Source organism: Echiichthys vipera (genome assembly GCF_963691815.1).
Source record: "Echiichthys vipera genome assembly, chromosome: 18".
Taxonomy (NCBI): Eukaryota; Metazoa; Chordata; class Actinopteri; order Perciformes; family Trachinidae; genus Echiichthys; species Echiichthys vipera.
Genome location: NC_139843.1, coordinates 16,314,099 through 16,336,832, shown reverse-complemented (window position 1 = coordinate 16,336,832; position 22,734 = coordinate 16,314,099). Strand labels below are relative to the sequence as shown.

General features: G+C 42.2%; 1 protein-coding gene across 1 annotated transcript in view; it reads right to left on the bottom strand.

Annotated features, from left to right (window-relative positions):
- trrap (transformation/transcription domain-associated protein) overlaps window positions 1-22,734 on the bottom strand; it is a gene marked incomplete at its 5' end in the record, with an annotated part of 80,390 nt that overhangs the window by 38,645 nt on the left and 19,011 nt on the right. The window contains 16 exon segments of the mRNA XM_083933385.1: window positions 178-377; window positions 1,726-1,875; window positions 2,730-2,858; window positions 3,045-3,258; window positions 5,854-6,000; window positions 6,995-7,105; window positions 8,518-8,670; window positions 9,114-9,272; window positions 12,170-12,376; window positions 13,160-13,426; window positions 14,876-15,004; window positions 18,561-18,759; window positions 19,398-19,579; window positions 19,839-20,003; window positions 20,306-20,425; window positions 21,078-21,197. Of these exon segments, the coding sequence (XP_083789511.1) occupies window positions 178-377; window positions 1,726-1,875; window positions 2,730-2,858; window positions 3,045-3,258; window positions 5,854-6,000; window positions 6,995-7,105; window positions 8,518-8,670; window positions 9,114-9,272; window positions 12,170-12,376; window positions 13,160-13,426; window positions 14,876-15,004; window positions 18,561-18,759; window positions 19,398-19,579; window positions 19,839-20,003; window positions 20,306-20,425; window positions 21,078-21,197 (2,652 nt within the window).

Below are 22,734 nucleotides of genomic sequence, written 5' to 3'. Positions count from 1 at the left end.
AATGTACTTCGCTGATTCAGTTCTCTGATTCACACCAGCTATTATCAAAGAAATAAGATGATGATCTGCTGAATCACACATTTCTGTTTGTTTGCATGCGTTATATTTGTATAACTTAATACCGTTTCACAGTCTAACATTATGAACTGTCTCACTGAGAAAAGACATCCTTCTTACCTGATTCGCAGCCATGGGAGAATTGTTTTTCACCCACTCTTCAACTATTTTGACAACAGCACGGAGGATTTTGGGGTCAGGTGACTTCTCAATCAGCGAAGTGAGGATGACCTGGATGAAGCTCTTCCTCATTTCCATGCTCATGACAGACAGTCGAGTCTTCACCAGGTCAAGGCTCAGCATTACCAGCTCACTGGTCACTACAACAAGAGTTTTAGCAGTCAGAAACAGGACAGAGAAAAGGTAAGCTAGCAAGAAAATCAAAGAATCAAAGTATTTGCACTTTTAGCATTTATATTGATAGAAACTATTTGCTGACATTTGTGGATACTATTATATACTATTTTTGCATAAATAAATAAGCTGAGTTGAATCTCTCTTCAATATCAGCTAGGTAAGCAACCACCATATATTTATTATATTCTATAAACCATTCTAAAGTCTAAGAGCTGCAATGGAATATAAAGTTTCAGATTGTGCCTTGAAAAATGTGAGTTATGCACTATATACTTTTAATAGTGGCAGCTAATATTGTTGTTACAGCTCCATTTCAGCTAAAATACAACTAAACAGTTTATGTACAATTGGGATGGAACTACTTCAGTTACGTTTATTAGATTAGAGAGACATGAACAAAGAGGTGATGGCCTCGCTGGTCAGATAGCTTTTGGTCTTAGTGACTATAACTGCGCTTAGTGGAGGGTAAATGTCTGTGTTTCCCGATATAGTCATTAGGGGCCAATTTAAAGCACTGATAGCATCTTACAGCTATTACCTCCCATCTGAAGGCAATCTGGTGAAGCCAAGCTCAGAGAAGACAGGGAATAGGAAACCTTGCTGAAGCTTAGTCATGAAAAAGCTAAGCAACCTGATGCACTTCAACAACAACACTTGTGAAACTCTTTTCTTTGCCCTTGCTGCCTGACATACATGGCAAGTTGTGAAGAGGTTCTGCATCAAACAGTGTCTACCCTTTCGAACGCAGAGCAAAAACAGCACAAGGTGACCGTCTGTTTGCTTTATCTGGAGATAGACTAGAAGACGATACAAGATAGAAACCCGAGCTGAGGAGCATTCCCTGTGAAACTAGACTATCAGTAAAGTGGATCTCCCCTGATATGACCACACTGGCTTATAACACAGGTAGGATCATCAGTACAGAACTTTTGATATAGGTCACCATACCAATGTGCATGTGTATTGTGCACAATTGACCTCAAACTCAACAGCTACTTTTTGGAACAAGGTTGGGGAAAGTATGCATACTGGCCTTGCTGATAATGTTAGACAGCTGTAAGTGTAACCCTGCAGAATAACTTCGGCCAAAATGGTAATTGATGTTTAGTTTATTTCTGAGCTCTAGTAGTGACCCAAGTGTTGTGAACTCAAGAACTGGGTTAATGATCTATTTTGGATCATTTGTGGACTACATAACAACTTGCATTCTTAAATCTAAAATATTTAAAAGGTATATTGAATACGTGCGCGTGTCAGTTATGTCTCCGCTTGACTTCCATGTATTTTTCAACTTAATTCACGTCCGTGTACCTGTGTTGGTTTCAGTCACCCCTGGGTTGGCCTGCTGGGGGCTCAGGTGTTCCCGCACCATCTTCTGTAGTGAGCGCATGAACACTGAGATGAGGCGATCGATGTAGCTGGCATTGTAACTGCAGGCTGACTTCAGGATCATCAGTGTTCCTAGAAGACAGAGGAAGGAGAGAGAAGGATGAGGGGAGGGAGAAAAAAAACGGAAAATACAATATGTGTCAAGAACATCAACCTCTGTGGGGCAAAGTAACAGACACACACCTGCAGTTAGCTTGTGTTCATTCACACACCATGACAAGGACTTTGCTTTTGTTGTGGGAATCTAACCCACAGAGGTAGGGATAGGTATGAGTAATGTCCCTTTCTGTTGCTGCTCCCTAGAGGGGAGACAAATATCACCCCCCATCATATCATTGCTACCTCTCTGTGACAGCAGGATACCAAATGCTTTTTATTGACCACAACTGCCATTTTGGGAAACCGTACAAAATAGCATTACCTTTAGACTGCTCTCCAATAGCCATTTGTCACCTTGAGGGCCCCTTATTTGGAAAGCCATTGCATATTTCAAATTAAAAAAAAAAAATGTAATAACCGTCTCCTTGGAATAAGCTTTAATGTAAGCTCCTTCCATAAATACTCTCTGACATCTGGGAGCATAACAGTAATGTTCATAAAGGGAGGGTGGCCAAAAGCAGCAATCCTTCCCGAGACAACCTTTCCCAAACCGCTGGACTGTGGCCTCCGTTTTAACAGACCAGATGTTAGCCCAAGCAGCAGGGCTCATAGGCTTGCATTTTAACAACCCACTCAGCAGCTTAATTGCTAAAAGTGACTTAGTTGTGGCTTGGTTTTGTGAGGACAGAGGTGGGAGTGTGAAAAATTGTTTTAAAAAAACCCACAGGGTTTATGAGCAACAAAGTGAGGATAACAGAGCACATGGGCATATAGAGGGATAAAGGAGGATAAGAAAAAAGGGAGAGGTGGAGAGTTGAAGGTCTTACCGAAAAGCTGTGTGGGGTTAGTGTTGCTTGTGGCTTTTTCATAGTTGGTGAGTCCCTCGTAGATGACCTTGCCCACAGCAGCATACAGACACTCCAATTCCTCATACTTAGATGCCACTGTTGATGTGCCTAGAGGGAGAATAGTGTTCACTTCAAACGAATAAGAGCTGAGAATCCAAATCCATGTCTAAATTCAACAGAGCAATGATCCAAATATTTTGGCAAATCTACAAGGCAGTTCATTTCTCAGACAACTAAGACATCCATTGCTATTCTGAGTTTATGAGTACAGCAGTTAGAATTTAGGCAACTTACTAGGCTCAGTGGGGAAGATGCTCATAAGGCGAGAAAGGAGGGAGTGGACAGCCCGCAGGACTTTGGTGTTGCCGCACGTCATGCATGCAGCGATGCCCCGCTGGAGGGGTTTAAAATGGGCCAGGATGGCTGGGGACTGCAGCACTGTCAACAGGAAGCAGAGAATCTCGAGTCCAGTGCAGATGTTGGAGATGTTAGCCTGTGCTGGCTGCTCCTGAGAGGACAAAGAGGGGATCAGGGAAACCAGGAGGTCAGTGGAGTAAAAGAAGTGTGTACAGCTCCTTACGTGCATGCACTGCAAACCTGAAATTTTCTAGACCAGAGGGTTTTCAAAATGTGAGGCGAGGCTCCTAACAGTTTCAGGGGAGACTCAGTGAATGGAAGTAAAAAAAATATTACTTTAGTTCTCAAAAGAAGTTCACACAGAATAGCCTAAATGTGTGTGATTTGGTAAAGAGATACTAGTTTGGGGAAATTTGACAGTTTTTCTCACTTTTACAAAGTCAGAAAGTAATAAATGCCTTAGGACAGAGTTTTTTATGCTTTTGGTGGACTGAAGTTATACTAAATAGCTATATTAGGCTATCTTGACTGAATTGTTGTGTCTATGGGAACAAATAACAATCATGGTCCCATAGGAAAACTTAGCAGGTAAAGGTATGTAAGGGGAGTAGTTTCAGTAGTAGTAGTAGTAGTAGTAGTAGTAATAGTATCGGTTGGATCAGACACCAAACAGTATCGAGTGATTGTGTATAGTCATTTTCATTTTTTTTGTCACAAAAATATAAAAGAGCTGCATTCAAAATTGGGAGCATTGATATAGCAGAAAACAACCGCGTAGAGATATAATGGACTAATGGCATCCTGAGTAGAGAATGAAGTCACTCTCCCTCATGCGTGTATGCAAGTGCAAAAAAATCAGTATTTCACATATTGGGGAACATTCTGTGAGAACCATGTGGAGGCAATCCCAGCCCAGGTTTTTTTCAGTATATCAAGCAGAACGTCTTTAAGCACCATGCTTACAAATAAATGTGACCTCCATATCAAAGAAAATACTCAGGTTTATCTTTTTAGACATAAGCATACAACCCTAAAACAAAGTATGAATACTATTCAAATTCATCAGTGGATACATTAATCATTCAAGTTCTTATTCCACACAAATCTCAGACAACTCAGAAATCAATATTCTACACACAGAGGTATTTCTCACACAAAAGGAACCAAGGCAATGTGATAACTGCTAAACCAAAGATCAATGACCAACATTGGGTCCTAATTTTGTCTAAATTGCAATCAAGGTTTACAACGATGGCAGGGCCAAGAGGATAATCTGGGTCAGATCTATAGCACTGATCTTGGCTAATGAACAAGGTGACTCTTGTGATAAGGTTCCTGGTAGATATTAGGGTAGTATTGATTTGGCACTGTATTAACAGAATGGGAGCATGTCTCTGGAGACATGCAGACAGGGACTATACATGTATGTGTTTGAATGCGGTTGTGTTTTACATGTGTGTCTCCTGCCCCTCCTCATTTGCCCTCTCACGCCACTCCTCCTAACTCTTAATCACTACTATGCCAGTACAATGAGATGATAAAAGGTAATCCGATTTAGAGCATTGTTCATTAGAATGAGTAAGACAGCTAGGCAGGTAGAGCATGCTCCCAGGGGGAAAGGGCCTGTGTATGTGCATCTGCATAAGACCCTGCAGAAAGTCTTGTTTGTCAGACCATCCCCATGGGATCTGGAGGGGCTGATTGGGTTTGTGTGTGTGTGTGTGTGTGTGTGTGTGTGTGTGTGTGTGTGTGTGTGTGTGTGTGTGTGTGTGTGTGTGTGTGTGTGTGTGTGTGTGTGTGGAGAGTAAGGCACGGCCGCTGCAGTGATCCCCAAAAGTGGAACGAAGGGAGTACGTGACAATTGCCGTCTTATGGCGATAACCTTGTCTGAACAGTGGCACTGAATCAGACCGGAGAGATGAGTAGAGAAGGAAAGAGGAAAAAAGAGAGGCCGCGATAAGAGGTTGAAAAGAAATGATGGGATGAGAGGAGGAAGTGGTGGCAAGAGACAGAGGGGAAGGCGAGGAGAGATGCAGAGAGGCACAGTGGGGGCGATACAGAAGGCAAGGATAAGGAGTTTAGGATGAAGAGGGTGGGGCGGGGGGGTTAAATGAGGAGGCGCAGGCCAACCAGGATAGACTCCTGTTATCTCGCCACTGTCATTATTTTGTCATTATGGTGGTTGGCGCCTCACTTCATGTATTACTGATAACAGACAAAGGACTCGGAGGCGTTAGAGCAAACACTAAGACAGAGCTTAAGCAGAGACGGAAACTTCTGCAGTCTCTGGGAAAGCGAACACCAGAGACACATTAGTTATCCTTTACTGTTTGTTGATGGAGCTGTAACAACAAGCCTGAATATTTTAAATTGTATTCAGACTTATTTGCCTAAAACACTGGTGACATGCACTTGCAATAGCAACTTCAAATATTCTGTGACACGCTCATGGAAATAAATGCTGCTTTTTTGGACTTATCCAGAGACACTTTTAGAAAGCTTTTAGTTTCAGCTGGAAACTTTAAGATTAAGATTCATCAATGGAAAATCCAAAGAAATGCCACCATAGCTTTGGGCGCAGTTATGATGTGATCTGCTGGAAAATGCAGTGCAGAAACACAGCAGTATTGACAGCTTAGCACCAAAAATGTGACGCATGCATGAATGTGGTTTTACAAAACATTAAGGCTGACACATGTGGTACATAATGACTGTAGAGCTTTTCTGGACGCATGTGCCATCTTACCACTGTCATAAGCAGCTTGTCAAACCACTGTAGCTTGAGCTCGGCGCGAGGCCACATGTCAGGCCTGAGGGCAGACTTCATGAGGCTAACACAGCGACGGGACAGCAGCTCACCTGGAGACCCAGCCACGTTGGTGCTGTCGTTCACCTAGACAGGAGAGGGGGAGGAACGTTAGTATCATTTTCATTGTAAATGACAGTGGGTCTTCATATTCAATATCACAATGATGTCCTGATGAGGTGAGAAATCACATAGGCCAACAAGAGACCAGAACTGTCACCATATATTGTAATTTCATGCATGCAGCTAGAGTCCAGCAGCTGGAAAGGAGAGAGTCCTTCAATCAGCAAGCCCTACACAGGCACCCATCCTGAGGAATCATCCTTGAGGAAGACAATGGATCTATATCAGCTCTAAGGTTGATGGTAATCCCTGGGAGGGCAGTGAAAACATAAAAAAAAAATCTACAGGGATCAATTTACTATCATAATGCACTTTTATAGAGTGGAATACAAAGAGAAGATTATGTTTCTTTAGGCTGTTCAGTGAATAGTGAGTGATCCCTGGCGGTTGTACAGGAGGGTATATTTGACAGAGATGGTTGGATGAACAGTGAGAATGAGGCTTGGCCCAAAAAAGAAAGTAGGAAAAGTCAAGGTGAGTGAAATCTCAACAGTCTATTTCAAGCTTGTAACCAAGGTCATCACTGCAACTACACCAAGGGACAGCTGTGTAAGGAGACACATAAAGGACTCTGTGTATGTATGTGTGTGTGTGTGTGTGTGTGTGTGTGTGTGTGTGTGTGTGTGTGTGTGTGTGTGTGTGTGTGTGTGTGTGATCAGAGATGTGTTTAGGACGGACAGCCACCAGGTGTGTCCTACCTTCCCCACAGAGGAGTTAGGATAGTTGCGTCCTACCTGGCAGGCACTATGGATGGCTAACCTGTACCTGGTGTGTGTGTGTGTGTGTGTGTGTGTGTGTGTGTGTGTGTGTGTGTGTGTGTGTGTGTGTGTGTGTGTGTGTGTGTGTGTGTGTGTGTGTGTGTGTGTGTGTGTGTGTGTGTGTGTGTGTGTGTGTGTGTGTGTGTGTGTGTGTGTGTGTGTGTGTGTGTGTGTGGTGGCGGTAATTGTGGGGATGTTACCTGGCATGCAATCCTGATGAGGAAGTTGACCACGGTGTCTGTATGTTGTTTCTCGACAGGCTTGGTGAGCATGGTCTCTGTACCTGGCATGGACTGGCTGCGGCCAAACACCTAAAAACACACATATCACATAACATAACACACATATATTTTTGTTTGAATATAGACAAAATAAAGATTCTATAAACAAAGGAGATTTTGAACTTTTCACTTTTTTGTGGCCAAGAAACTAAACTTAACTTTATAATGAAACTATGACAGCAGTGTGAATGCTGCATAGAGTCCTTAGTTAGGGGAGAATATCAAAGAGCATGCACCAAGTCAGTTTTCTGTCTGCAATGCTTTTAGTGAAAAGTAGGCTGAAACTATTATTTCCCTGAAAATGGTCCTGTCAACATTCTGAGCAATTTAATCATGTTAAATAAGCTGGAAATCATTAAGTCCGCAATTACCGGTACTAATATCTGTGCTAGTGTTTACAGATGGCACAATAGCCTTTAAATAATCATGGGATTTCTAATAGATCATGATATGATTCTAGTCGCTTTGCAGGATGTTGTATGCAGATAGTCAAAATGCTGCTATTTTGATTCGGTGTAATTCAACAACTTAGATTTTGAACAAGCACTTCTATCAACAAAGGTATCTCATCTAGTTTTGAGACTGCAAAAACAACAGATCACAGTGATATTCAAGATGAAACAGATGGGAAGCGGCAGGACTGTTGTATAAGGCAACAACTGTGCTGTCACCTGCTGTTGGATATTTTTCTCTCCGACAGATGTGAAAATGGCTGTTTGATCAAAGTATCTTTCAAAAACATTCTGCAATCATTCAGAAAATTGTGGAATGCAGGTACAGCCAGAAAGAATTTGCAGTTGTTCATTTTGGAGAATGTCACATGATAATTAACAACTGTAGAGTAGGGATGTGTATTTGGAAAAATTCTGGCGATACGATATGTATCATGTTAGAGGGGTTACGATTCAATATATTGCCATGCACCGCTATACTAAAAGCAAGGTGATATATTTAAAAAAAAATGTAATCTAATTTTATGAAAACTATCATTATATAACATATATAATCACCATATGCATACGGTGTTACTTTATTAGAGTTGAAGAGTCCAATGGCTGAAGATACATCACAACATTGCTATTTAGTGGTTGGTCTGCCAATTTTTTCCTTGCCAAACTTTAGCATAACTTTGAAGCATTTCCTGACAAGGACATATGATATCAATACCTTCACTCTAGCCTTAAAATGGAGTCCACTACTGTCTCTCAGACAGTAATGTTGGCCAAGATCGCCAGCAGTCCAGTTGTAGAGGGTTAAAAATGTATAGTATTTTTGAGAATCGATACAGTATCACAAAACATAATGGAGTGATACTCAGGTGTATCGATATTTTTTTACACCCCGACTGTAGAGCCAATGCCTAGCTGATGTGACTGGCAATGGGGACCAGTCACTCACAGCCACATTCTTCTGGCAACTGAGTGATGGTGGATTGAGCTCACCGTGGAGGCAGCTCCTGATGCCGTGCGGAACCTCTTGACGTCTTGACCAGCAGCAGCTGCGGCAGCAGTAGCAGCCTCCAGAGACAGTCCTCTTTTCACAGCCGCCCCACTAGTCCCTTCTCCGCCAGTCCCCACTTCAGCCTCGGACTCCGGCTGCCACACAAAAAAGAGAAACGGACAAGAGAGGAGCGAAGCACAGGGGTGAAGATGATCATTTAACATAATTACAGTTTTCATAAACAGAAAAAAGACAATATACATGTACGTTACATGTATATTTTGTTTGTTTCTGACCACATTATGAATGATGAGTATTGATGGAATACGCATCATTTCTCTATGATAAACGGCCTTTTCTTGTGAATCAATGAGCATCTCCAGTCTGAAATGAAGCATTAGCATGTTTAAAATCAAATATTCTGCATAAGTGAAAAAGTCCATATTTTTTGGCACAGTTATGACAAAAATGAACCTTACAAGGACACACACTGCTGTTGTTAGTCACAAACTAATACATTTTTTAAAGTAATAAAACTGTGTGAAGTTCAGACAGTGTTGTTGCCTGATTCTGTATATATGCTGATCCATGAGCGCACCTGCTGGTCTTTGATCCTCTGTAACTCCCATTTGATTACCACCTCTGCCAAGTCCACCGCCAGTTTTCTTTGCTCTATGGTCACACTGGGGGTGAAGCCCAGGCGCTGCATTGCACTGATCATGTGCTGCACCAGGTGGTGGCGCACAGGGTAGTACACCTGGAAAGAGACAGCAGTAAGTAACAATGTAAGAAATATGTAAAATCAAACGATCAGTCAATTTCAATTCTTAAATCCCACTAGGGGCAATTAGTTATGAGCAGCTTGTAGGCTAGAAAAACACAAAGGAGCTAAAATCTTGAAAAAGAATCTATAAATAAATAATATTGTCTGTTCCACACACCTACAAACTGAATTTCTGCCTGGGTGTATGTATTTCGATTGTGTGCATTATAATTGTGTGTATGTCTGGTGTGTGGGAGAGAGAATTAAAATAGATATCTATAAGTGATTAAAAATGCAATACTTTCTATTGGAGAAATGTGTATTAGCAGTTTTGTTTTTTCAAATCAAAACAAATGTTACACAAAGATGATTTCTAAACGGTAGTTGGTAAAAAATATAAATGGTCAGAAATTCTACCTGCCACTCAAGTTAATTTTGAACACTGTTCTAAACACAAAATATCAGATAGGACTTGACTACATTTTCTTTCCCTAAAGCACCAATGGCAGATGGTCACTGATGCCAATGGCAGGGTTCAAAAGAAACAGAAGAAGTATATATGAGCAATGTTAGCCAGCAAGGCGGAACAGATGACAGAGCAGTACTTAAAGAACCCGAATTTTATCATAATATGCCATTGTAGCTTGGGGCCTGTTTTTTGCATTCTCTTACTTGACACACAGGAACAACTTGAGCCTCTACTCTAAAAATAAACAGACTCAGAATCCAAAGCACGAAAGAGAGGAAAAAGAGTCATACGTTTGGTAGATTATAAGCTTACAAACCATCCGGTTTTGCAAAAACCCACTTAGTAAATCTATCAAAAAACATTCCTCACTCAAGAACACTCCTTCACGCCTGCATGCCTACCCGGGAGTGTAGCTGCTGCTGCCATTTCAGTAAGACAAAAATGTGATGTGAATTAAAGAGTTATGAAATGAAACATGTCAGTTTTGCATGTAAATATATTAGTTGCTATTCTACTCTATTGCATGTTTGGCAAACTTCATAGAGCATCCATAAGAGATGAGAAGAACTTCTGCCTTTCTATCTGCTTCATGTTTAATGGACTGCCTTGCGAGTATCATTACATATAAATGAGACTGGCTTCCATTGCCTTAGCAACCATCCAAAAGCAATTATGAGAGTGAGTTATCGTGCTATTCTTCCCCTAAAACCAAACATAAGGTTTCCCCAAGAAGACTGTTTGTCTGAATTCCTTAAAATCAGAGGTTTCCGGGCAACTTAGGGCCCTGACTACAGGCAACTGACTACAATCCTGCTTCGCGTCAGCTCCATCTTACTGCAAGAGATCCGGTTAAGCCTACCCACAAAGCATCAGTATCATGAATGCTAACAAAACCAAAGTTCAACTACATTTATTTACAGGAGAAGTGCCATTTTTGTCACTAGATTTGTGGGTGATAACACATGCAAAGTTTGACGGGGTGCTTGATCACTTTGAGACATTAAGTCAGGAGAGGCAAACTCTGAAGTCATATTCCCACTTAGTCTCAAGGACATGATGACACGCACTTAGCCCTGAGAATTCACACTCAAGCGTCACAGTCAAGAGTCACTTAGCTTCATCGCAAACCGAACTGGGACTCTCAAACACGCAGACAAAGAAGCACGAGATGAGATGTCTATCTGAGGGCTGTTGCCAGTGTCAAAGAATATTAAAGCTTCTCACTTTGAGGGTAATTATAGTCGATAGAGCAGGGCTTCACGGCCCCTTAATGACAGAGTGGCTAAGCCCTGTCCATCACGTGTGCACACAGACAAACACGCACACAATCTCTCCATTTATGTATCAAACACACACACGCGCAAAGTCTCTCATCTGTCTGTCATTATCTTCTCCCCAGCGTAATTATGCTGATGTGATTACATTAGATTAGTCATCTGGCCCAGTGAGAGCAGCCTGTCAGTGAGATAGAGAGGGGAGCTGAGGAAAATGTCAGTCGTCAGCTAAGAGACTGTCGCTCTCTGACCGACGAGGCGGCGAACATCCGCTGAAGGAGTGAGAGGGCAGAAAGTATCTTTGAAGTTTAAGGAGGAAGGCGAACATAAAGGCCAATGATCCTTTGCTGGTGTTGACTTGTGAAAAGAGGCGCTTTCTCACTCCGTTGATCACCACCGAGAAGGGTGTGCCTGGGACTGTATCTGCATTAAGGCGATTAAAGGCAGCAGGCTCCTACCATTAGCTCCACTGTTCAGTCATGAATGATCCAGCTTTTGACTAGGAGGCAACAGGGCGTTGTCGTGTCTACTGTCAATATGAAACTCAAATTTAGTAACCCAACTAGTATCATAAAAACTATAAATTGGGTCAAACAACATAATCCAACTTTTAATGATGATGCTCCATTCCCATTAGGACTGGTTAAGAGGCATCATTTATTTCAGGGCACTCAGATAATCAGTAAAAATAGATTCTCAACTGTTTCTCCCCCCATGTGGTTCACTGCAGATGCCAAAGCCACACTGAGCAGGGAGTTGACAGCAACAACAAATGGCCGTGGATTTACAGTGGCAGTTGCCCTCTCACTCCATGTGGTGGCAGCTTACCCTGGTTTACCATAAAATGTGAAGTCTAAGATAGTGATAGTCGATAGGCAGTAATTAATCATCCTTAAAAGGGTATTGCATAGTGTTGTCTAAATTGGGATGAACACTATGGAATGAGAATGTACACCAAAGTGTCCAGACAAGTCCCTGAGGATTGTACATTACTGAGACACAAAACAGATTAGTGTTGACTGTTCGGTCCGCCTCACCCACCCTAGATAAATACACTGGGAATCAATACATTATATAATGACAAGCTGAGAGTAGGCTACTGAAAAAATGGAATTTCTGTGTGTGTGTTTTCTTTCATATCTGCTCACCCTGAAGTGCTGCACAATGAGATGGAGTATGTGGACCAGTTGCGGTACGGTGTGTCCCTCCTCCACAATGATTTTGCGTGTCCAGTGAGTCAACATCTGGTGGCCGTCCTCCATGCGGGCTGGCACAGCCGGGGTCAAGATGGCCATTGCCTGCCGTACGATGGCGCGGGCCTCCATGGTGTGGGCCTTCAGTAGGCTGTGGAAGACCTGTACAAAGGAAAGGGAATGTACTTTTTAAATCATAAAGTATCATCCTAAGTATCTTGTTTTCCATTTTGTATACATCCGTTTTCTGATATCCGTTGAATACTGATTTTTTGCTTGTTTTTGCAAGAATTTATTTTGAGTGTTTTCACATCTTTTGCACAAATTTGGCATGTTTTTATCTTCATTCTCTTTCCTTAGCTCTGTGCTAAGTTAGCCTCTTGGCAGTTGGTAGGGGACAGGGGATGTTCAGGTGGAGACAGCAGGTCAACAGTTAATGCGTAATAGTTGTATACATCACCTGAAAGCTTAGAACCTGATTAATTTGAGATGAAGCTCAGATGCTGTAAATTTAGATTCCCATTCTCACTTATTTTTGAGTTGATACCATTCGTTATGCAGGTTTGTATGTTACATTTAACCATTTTTACCACTCGAGAATTGGTAAAAATGGTCAAAAATCCTTCCAAATACTAAGACCCGTGGGCACCCATCAAACCCAATTTCATTTAGATATTTTGAGGTCAGAGGTCAAGGGACCCCTTTGGAAAAGGCTGTGCACGTTTTTCCCTCACCCAATTTAGCTCAACTTGGAGTCATTTCCCAACAAGCTAGCATGACATGGTTGGTACAAATTGAATCTTTAGATTGTCTAGTTTCCGATAATACCATCATATTCATTGTAGCATTATTGATAAGTCTACTAGAATCTCTGGAAAAAATCGACACTGACGTCTGACCATTAGGTCCACTGAGTTTCTCTTCTTTCTTTGCAGTCCTCCTCACCTGCAGCACAATCTTCTTGTGAATGGCGAACTTTGCAATGATGTGGGCCAGAAGTAAGTGGCCACTGTATTTACAGGCGGGGTCCACACAGGCTTTGGGCAGTAAGCATGGCCAGGCGAAGGTCATGAGGCGGCGCAGTTTGCTGTTGCGCGACTTGTTGTTGTCATGAATGTGGTGGGGTGCGTGCTCCACCAGCAGGGTGGAGAACTGCAGCAGGCAGATTCGCAGTGAGTCCAGCAGGTCAGCCTGCTTCTCTGGGTCCAGAACCTTAGAGAGAGATGGGACAGATGCAGGGTCAAAGTTTGTTGTTTTAGCTGCCCAGAGCACAGAGTGAGAGTGAGTGTAGAATATCTTAAACATTTCTGAGGGGCAACTTTTGTATCCACTATCTAAAAAAATGAACCTGGCTCATCAGATGGTTTGTTACACAGAACATTCTGAGAAACAAGCAAGTCATTGGAAACTGATTAGGAAAGGGGCGGTGCTTTCAAAACATAACTGGCAGGTTACTGGATAAAATGTCTATCAAACTCACACAGAAGTCAATCTGGACACCAGGCCAATCCGTTTGTACTCACACTACCTTGGCCTCGGCGAATGCTTCTTGCTGCCTATACGTCATCACGCCGTAACACTTCACACGCATTGATTGACGTCATCCCGATTCATCGCTTTGTTTACAAATCTTTCCATAGACCTCAAAGTTATTGTGCGTCTTGTCCGACTGTTTTTGTATATTTTCATCTGACCAAATCTGCAGTAAACACTCCACCTCCGCATCACATCAACATGAACCTTTCACCTCCATTGTTTTAAATGCCCGCGCATGGTCCGTCCTTCTTTTTTTCAATGTCTGAACAGGTGCACATAAAATGACGTCAGAACCGCCGTAGGCCTCGTGCTCGTACACGTGCGCACAGCCTTGCTTGTACATGTGCAAACGTGCTTTACAAAAGCCGACCTCTCCCAAACGGGCCGTGGACGGCAACCGTACAGCCCCTAGTCGCGGCACCATTTCACTCACACTGGTTAAACGAACTAGACTTTAGCCGTGAAACGTGCTTGGGTACGGTACGGATGGACAGTGTAAGTGCGCCCTTAAAAAACGGCTCCCCATTCATAACACCTATCACTGAAATCCCTGGAGAGGGGTAGAGAGGAGAGGAAAACATTCAGAGAGAGGGAGGTGAGTGAGGAAATGAGTTTTAACCAGACCGTAGAGGAGCCATTAGCAGCCATTAGGACTGGTGTTAGTCAGTGATGAGATCTGCCACAGCACAAACAAACATGCTGACCTTTAGCATGGCCACACTGTGACATTTACACCAGGAATTATAGTCTGGTCTGATGAATGAAACATGATGGAAAAGGAGACCGGTGGGATGGAGAGAGGAAAAACAAAGACAGACAGAAGAGATGAAAAGAAAGTAGAGGAAGATGGAATGACAGCAATTAAGTGATCAAGTAATGTGTGAAAGCCATGGGAGAAGAAGAATCAGACTAAGTGGGATGTAGTTGATGATGACAGAGAGTATGGAGATGTGCTGGACTGATAAGACATTATGAGAGGAAATGCAGCAGGTAATGAAATCAGGGAGACGGATGGAGAGACAAAGCTGGTGAGTAATGAACAAAGGAAGAAGGGGGAGAAGTGAGGACCAAATGTGAAGATGTTGAGAGAAAAGAAGAACTGCAAGCGTATGTGTGCATGTGTACCTTGGTTATGAAGACACTGGTAATGCTTTCAGGATTGTCTCCTTCAGGGTTGGGCGGCCCAAGCAGCTGCTCACCTTCTCCCTTCTCAAAGCTGTGCAGGAAGGCTAGATTCAGGATGTGCTGTAACACCTATGAAACAGGAAAAAAGCACACAGATAGGATTTAAAAAACAAAAATAAGAAAAACCCTTTAACATTTAGTTAGGTGAGTAATGTGCAACCTTCACCCCTTCAGGTTTTCAAATAGCTACAATGGATAATATCACTGATTCAACCACATTCAACAACAAAAGGAGAAAATCAGTGCAGTCTTTTAAAAAGTGCATAAAAGAGAAACCTGCACACGGTCAACTCTCCATGACCCATAATTAAGTGATGAAATAATAATGTACTCTAAAATCAGAGGGAATCAGGTCCTTTTCAGATTGATGAAAGCATGGGGACAAAACTTCTTGTCACATAGAGACAGCCCTGAGAAACCGCAATGTGTCAATGTGACCCAGAACAATGGCATTGAAAACACGAATTCACATTTCAAGAATTAGAGAAGAAAACTATTTCTACTCTTTGCATGTTCTCTTATATAACCCGTAAGCTTTGGAAGGAAAAACAAAATAAAATAAAATCTAAGCTATTGCTGAGGAGAATGTAATTTACTAAAACCCTGAAACCTGCAGGGATTTTTACAAGGAATCTGTGAATGAAGACAAACGCTTGATTAGCTAGCAAAATGCAGAATAACCCAACCACAATACAGCTAACGACTGCATTTATTAAAGAAGCTGCTATCTGTTAATGAACCCCTCGACTCAATCCATCATTGGGGAGGACAGGGCATTGCTCAGTGGAGAACGAGCTGTGGCAGCATATGCTCAAGCTCCACCATTAGCACATTATTCACAAGCGCGCTGCACAATGTACATGCATGGTTGATAGACTCACACACGCATGCAGGAAAACGAGCACCCCCGAAATGAAGACACAAAGAAAATGTACGGAGCGCCAGTCTGCTCTTCAGTCTCATCTGTTCCTATTAATTCTAAGCTTCTCTGACATCAGTCACTGTAGGACCACAGCATATTTCTGTCATTAGATGTTTTGCTTCAGCAGGACACACACACACACACGCACAAGCAAGCATGCACGCACGCACACACACACACACAGGGTGTCTTTCCATAATACCTTTTAATCAAAATATAGTGCCACTAGGGTTCTTCTCCTACCACACAAAGGAGGGAGATGGTGGCATGGATATGTAGACTGCCCACATATACACCAGGAATGTGCAAATAATGTTTGGAGTTTATTGTGAAGTAGCCACAGGACGTCACAGTTGCATTGGTTAGTTAAGCCAAAAGCTATAAACTGGTCTTCAGTTTTACAGATCTGTCAGCTTATCAACAACTTTCTTATGAGTGTCAGTCGAATAATAATTTCTTTAATCAAGGACAGCCCTGATCAACTAATCACTACTGTGATTAGTCCTGTACTGCCAGCTTTGACACAAACGTTGGTACGACACAAACGTTGGTACGACGCTGTTACAGCTCTGTGACTACCTCCGCTGCTGGCTTAAAAGACGCAACAACTCAGTCCCCACATCCCATCTTTCTACCTTTCACACAGACGGCGAGGCGAAATAAAAGCAAGACTGCCCCGCATCAAACAGGCTGTGTGAAAAGGGCTTATGTGTCATGTAGGGAAGATAAAAAGAACTAACAGAATGTGAAACAGTCACGCTGTGCTTCATAAATTTCCAACACTTGTTTGTTTGCTTGTCTGCTTGAAATCTATTATTCCGTGAATAGTCAAACATTTTTGAACAAAAAAAGCAGCACAAAAGCGGTCTTCTGTAAGAACTGTGTGGATAAAACAAAAGAAACAATACGGAAGCAGCATGAGGTCAGGCTGTGCCATCACAGATGATTCATTGCTGCTGTCCCACATGGTCTCTCTCTTACACACTCCTCTCTGTGTCTCACTCAGAGTGAAATACACACACACATACACACGATATTATGCTTCCGGAAAAATGCTAAAGGCAATTATTTAAATGTCAGACTGCCACACTCGTTCTCACAACTCGTACACCAATCAACAAAAACATATTCACACACAAACACATCCTCTGTCTGTCTGTCTGTCTGTCTCTCTCTCTCTCTCTGCCTCACACGCACAGCTAGCATCTGCTGTGCACCAGAGGAGGACAATTAAGGGAAAAACAACAATATGAGCAAAATTCTGAGTAGGGGTGGGGGTGTTGGGACTCTGCTATCTGAGACACTAAACTCTGCTCTACTAAAAATTCTAACACAGCATTTTGGCCTGAAAAGACACAGCACAGCGATTTGGCTGAACCCTTTACCCTGTCTTTATTTTGTCCCCCCCCCCAGTCCATATGCCGCTGATGCAACACAAACTGAACATGAGTAAAAAGGGCAGGGTGGACTGAACAGCATCATGAACACAAGTATATGTCCTTGGATTTGGTAGTCTGGGGGCACTTGCCAGATTATAGTGTGTGTGTGTTGTTCCCACACAGCCATTTGACTATATGCTATAGTGTGCCAGCCAGGGCAAGGCCTTACCCATTGACCCGTTTGCACTTAACAGCTCTTCTGTGCCAGGCTGTGTGTCTATTACAGCTGTAGTGTGTGTGTGTGTGTGTGTGTGTGTGTGTGTGTGTGTGTGTGTGTGTGTGTGTGTGTGTGTGTGTGTGTGTGTGTGTGTGTGTGTGTGTGTGTGTGTGTGTGTGTGTGTGTGTGTGTGTGTGTGTGCGTGTGTGCGTGTGCGTGTGCTTGTGTGTGTGCAAGAGCATGCATGCGGGAGAGTGAGCTTAATTAAAAAGCAGCCGGAATGATTGTAATGCTTGCAGCAGCAGGTCAGGTAGAGAGGACGGAAGCATTCATCTGTGAGCCTCTGAGGGTCGAGAACCAGACAAAATGACCTTCCTGACTCTATCAAAGAACTTCTGGTACAAAACACACCAACCATAAAAGTCAAACAGGTCAAGTCCCACACTGTGCAAGCAAAGTAAGTAAGCGGAAGAGATGCTGAAATAATTATGAATCACGGTTTATAATGCATCATTAAGTCTAGGATTTGGCAATATGGCCAAAAATAGATAATCAATCTTTTTGCAAGCTCATGGATGATCCAAGATTTAATCCATAAATTCTACATTTATATAGCAGGCTATATAAAAAAAAAAAAAAAGAGTAATAACTGCCATCAGGAGGTCATTTTAGCGTAGATTTTGTCTGGTCTGGTCTAAAACATTTGATCTGGTCTACAACTTTGATCAGCTGCTGAACAGCCTGTTTCAGTTTAAATGCAGCTTACTTACTGCCTATTTTATATTTTTTGTCTCTTGCTCCTAGTTCTTTCTTTGCATTTTGAAGCTCTACTTACGACCTGGTTACGATCCACCACTGCGTATTGCGAATATTTGTAGTTTTCCCCCAGTCTTTAAATTTTGTTCAGGAGTGAGGGAAAAAGTGCATATTAGCCCCCCTATTGCATGTTGTACAGAGGCATTAAAATGTATCCATCAACAACAATCTCTCAACTGGTGGAATGGTCGGCTGGTTATGGTGTTAAACACCTCCCTGGGAAGTTCAGGTCCCTGTGGCATGTAAGTAGTAATAAAATGACTTTTCTGCTCTGATTACATGTGTACGTACCTTAGCTTTAAGCTCATCGTTGAAGTGTGGATCATTGAACTCAACGAAGCGGAAGAACAGGGCGCGTTTTTGGGCAATGGAGTAGTTCTTGGGAATCTCTTCCTCCATATATTCCTTCAGGAAGGTCATGTTGCATAAGAAGCGACCTGTAAAGGCCCGCAGCAGCTGGAACAGCAGCTCAATCTCTGAGTAGTTACGCCTATTGAGGAGACAAGGGATAGAGATATGTCGAATGTCAATAACAGTGAATATTGTACATGAAAGGTTTCAAATACTCTTAGATGACAAGGAAATTCTGTTATTTTTGCCACTGTTGCATTCAAAAGAAAAAAATACATCATTAGAAGGTTGACTGAACACAAACACTCCAAAATTACTGTCAGGGGAAATTGCAGGGTTTGAAATAAACATCTCTAAGTGTTTTAGCACTTTCTCTGTGCTTCGCCGGAGATCTGGGGTGAGAAGGTCATTCATGATTGGATTGCCATTAGTTAGTTAGTAAGTTAGAGTTTAAACATTTGCATCATTAGCTTGTAGTCCTTTCACAAGCAAACTCAGAGTCACTGAAGTATGGGGCAAGGCCGTTATGGGAGTTTTGAGACCGATATCGATTTTAGAGGGAAAATTTCACTGATTACTGATAAGGCAGTTGATATAGTGAATTTTTTAGCTGGAATAAAAAAAATGCCTTTTTGATGCAAATTATGCAAATATGACTCAAATACAAAGGTATTCATAAGGTTGCTTACCTAAGCAAATAACTTTAACTAAATATTATCATGGCAACTTTGTCCAACATTTAGACAAATCCCAACCCATCCCATCAAGTGTACATACTTGCAGTAGCTAAGCAAGCAGTAGGCCAGCAGCTTGGGCTCCTTCCAGTTGGTGGCAGCCATGTTGTCTTTGCGATGTCTCTCCTGGAAGGCCTCGCTGACCCAAACTCGCCTCAGCTGGCTGACGAGGGAGTGCTGTCCTGCCAGCCAACCCTCATCATTTTTCACAATGATACTGATAATCTAAGCAGAGAGGATGAATAAGAAGGTAAAGGTCAGAAGTTATGCAGCATTCAGGTTAGGTTTCAGCACCACTAAGATACCTGAGGGTTAGCTTTATGTATTTATGTATATGTATGTGTATATGTATATGTATGTGTGTGTGTGTATATATATATATATATATATTCTCATATTTGACCTGACAAGACGTGGTTGTGTGTAATAAGTGTATGTACAGGATGTATAAATTGATAAAAGTGTAATGAAAATATAGGTATACCTTGATAGCCTGAAACTGCAGGTCCAATCTGGCTGTGGTGGTGGAGGGAGATCCAGGCCGAACCGTTGCTGCAGTACCAGCAGGAACCAGCAGGGGGACAAAGCGGTTGGGATTGGAGGCCAGCACGTCTCTTAATGGCTTTGCATCTTTGTGTTTCAGAAAACTCTGTAAATTAATACATACACATACTGTAAATATAACATAAAATGAAATATAGTAAGACTAGAGACAGCCATCTTTACTGCATTGGATCTACAATTATAACGGCACATTTAAAGAAACATGATACAGAAAATTGAGAATTTTTACTGGTGGTGATCTGTCTCAATTTGGTGTTAACAGGACCAGGGACACCCAATATATTCCTGATTACAGCCTATTACTGAGGCAGTAAAATGGAGGTTTAATGGCAAATGTGTCAATAAAAAGACTGAAGGGACCGCTACTTAGAGCTGCCAGAGTCTGACCATGAACATGCGGCTCCACTGGGGGTCGTTCAGCGTTGCCTCCATCATGAATAGCTCGACCGTCTGAGATGGGTGACGCGTCAGGAACTTAATCAAAGGCTCCCTGAATGGACTTCCGGCCTGGCACAGGAGGGATGAGTGAGGCAGGAGAAGAAAAACAGGCAGGAACAGGTAAAGATGGCGATGATTTGATGAAAGCAAAAGCGTAAAACATATATGCTGAACAACAGTTTAATGTTCCATTAACGTTAACAAATAAACTCAGATTATCTAATGTAAATGACTCATTCTCAAGCTGTAACGTATTTTTTTGAGCGTAACTATGGTCACTTTTATCTCTAAAGGGGAAGTATTATGTAGTATTTTAGGTTTCTACTAGAACCTGTTTACATGATTTAATGTTAAGAAATCTAGAGACATTCGACAAATGTCCTATATAAAGTATAATTATGACAAATTAGTATAATTGTGACAAGCGTACAGAAGTCCTGACGGCTCATTTAAAGACACCGTTTCTGAATACGGGTTTGTGTACATTTCTCTGTGGATTGAGCGTTTTGATACTTTCACAGTATTTATATAGCACCTCCACCTGCTTTATAATCTAAAAATATGAGACCTTCAAGATATCATCCTAATCTTTTCCTCTGTATCAATTAATTCGGGTCAAACTCTACCGTATTTGCTTCATTCATCTGCTGCAATGACTGATCTTGAAGAACCAAAGAAAACTACAATGAATAACCAGAAACGGTGGAGAAGAGTGTCCTACCTCTATGAGCATGGCCCTCTCAGTCTTCATGACCACCTCCAACAGAGGTTTGACCAGAGTCTGAGGTGCAGCTGGGATCAGGTGGAAAAGGTTAATGATGGCAGAACAGATCTTCATCTCCTAGAGAAAGAGTCAGAGAAAAAGAGCGGAGGAAAGTGGATGATTTTTGTTTTGTTTTTGAAAAAAAAATGAACTAGATGTGGACATAATGTCAGAGAGTCTTGATGGACAGTCACTGTGGAAAGACGAGGATGAATCTTAGTTATCAACAGAAAATGCAATCTTTACCAAGTTAACTTTCCACAGGAAGGGCACGTTTTTGTTCTTGGATTACATTCGCACAGGGTACAAACAAATAAAACAAACAAACAATTCATCGATATTGCAGAGGTGCAAAAGTCAAAAAGGGAAAGGAGGGAAGATTGGACATTTTTAAAACAGTCAAAATGTGTGATTAGAGCAAGGTAAAGATGACAGTAACATTTCAGAAGACAACCACAGACACGGACACAGAAATACAGGGCAACTCCACCAGCACCACTACTACTACGACACTGGTTCTAAGTTTAAATCACTGACAGAGAGTCACCAAAAGAGGGCGCAACACCGGGTCACATCTCACCTCAACGCCCTCCATCGCAGGCTGTACCGGAACGGGAGACAATGATAAGAGTCAGCAGAGCCGTACGTGTGCATTTTTGTGTGGCTGTGTGTTGTTCCATATGGAAGGTGAGCAGATAAGACAGGGTGATAATGAAATGAATGGGCAGACGGCAGCAACCTTTACTAGTGACCTCAGGAACTACTTTTCTTAGCACTTGGTGCTGGGGGCCATAATGGGATGTCAATCGAGCAACACAATCAAGGAAAACCCCTCTCCTCTTCTGACAGATATCAGGTTATGACATTTTTTTTTTTGGATAAATCTTTCCACTTTCCTTTTCTTTCATTCAAGGTATTTACTCCTTCTCACACCCCATTACTCCACTCCATACTCTCCTTCTCTCTGTCAAAACAAGCTTTCATGCCGACATGTCTTCAGACCATCCTCTTCAGTTCTGCTCCATCCTCCTTTCTACAAGTTTCATCTTTATCATGCTTGGCTAATTGACCCCCTGACCCTGGCTTTATTGTCAGTGCCATCCTTGCTGTCAACATGCACAAAGTCTGCTGGTTGGAGGGAGGCAAAAGACCAAGGGCCAATTTGCATCTAATTAAACACCATTTTGAGATGGGGTGGGATGAACTTTCATATAGAGGGAGAGACAGCTGTTTTCCCCCCTTTTTCTCTCTCACCTTTTCTCTGCCTTTACAAGGTTATCTGTCTGAGAGATAATGAGGAGACGCAGCGCTGGGCCCACCACTGCCTACCCGGCGCCTAATTAATCATTGATTGTAATACGGCCACTCACAACTCATCTGGGAGGAGACCACATTGAGTGTTGACTACATGTGACTATGGCTTTGTGTGCATAAGTGCCCCTTACTGTGTGTCCTGTTTGGTTTAGACAGGACAGATCAACTGAACAAAAAAAAAAAAAAACGTGCCAGCAGACAGCTGTACTGACTGGCTCCTATAGGTGATAGGCCCTGTCACACATGCACAGTAAACCTGAAATGATCTAGACATTACCCGGCGGAGCTGTATGAGAAAGCA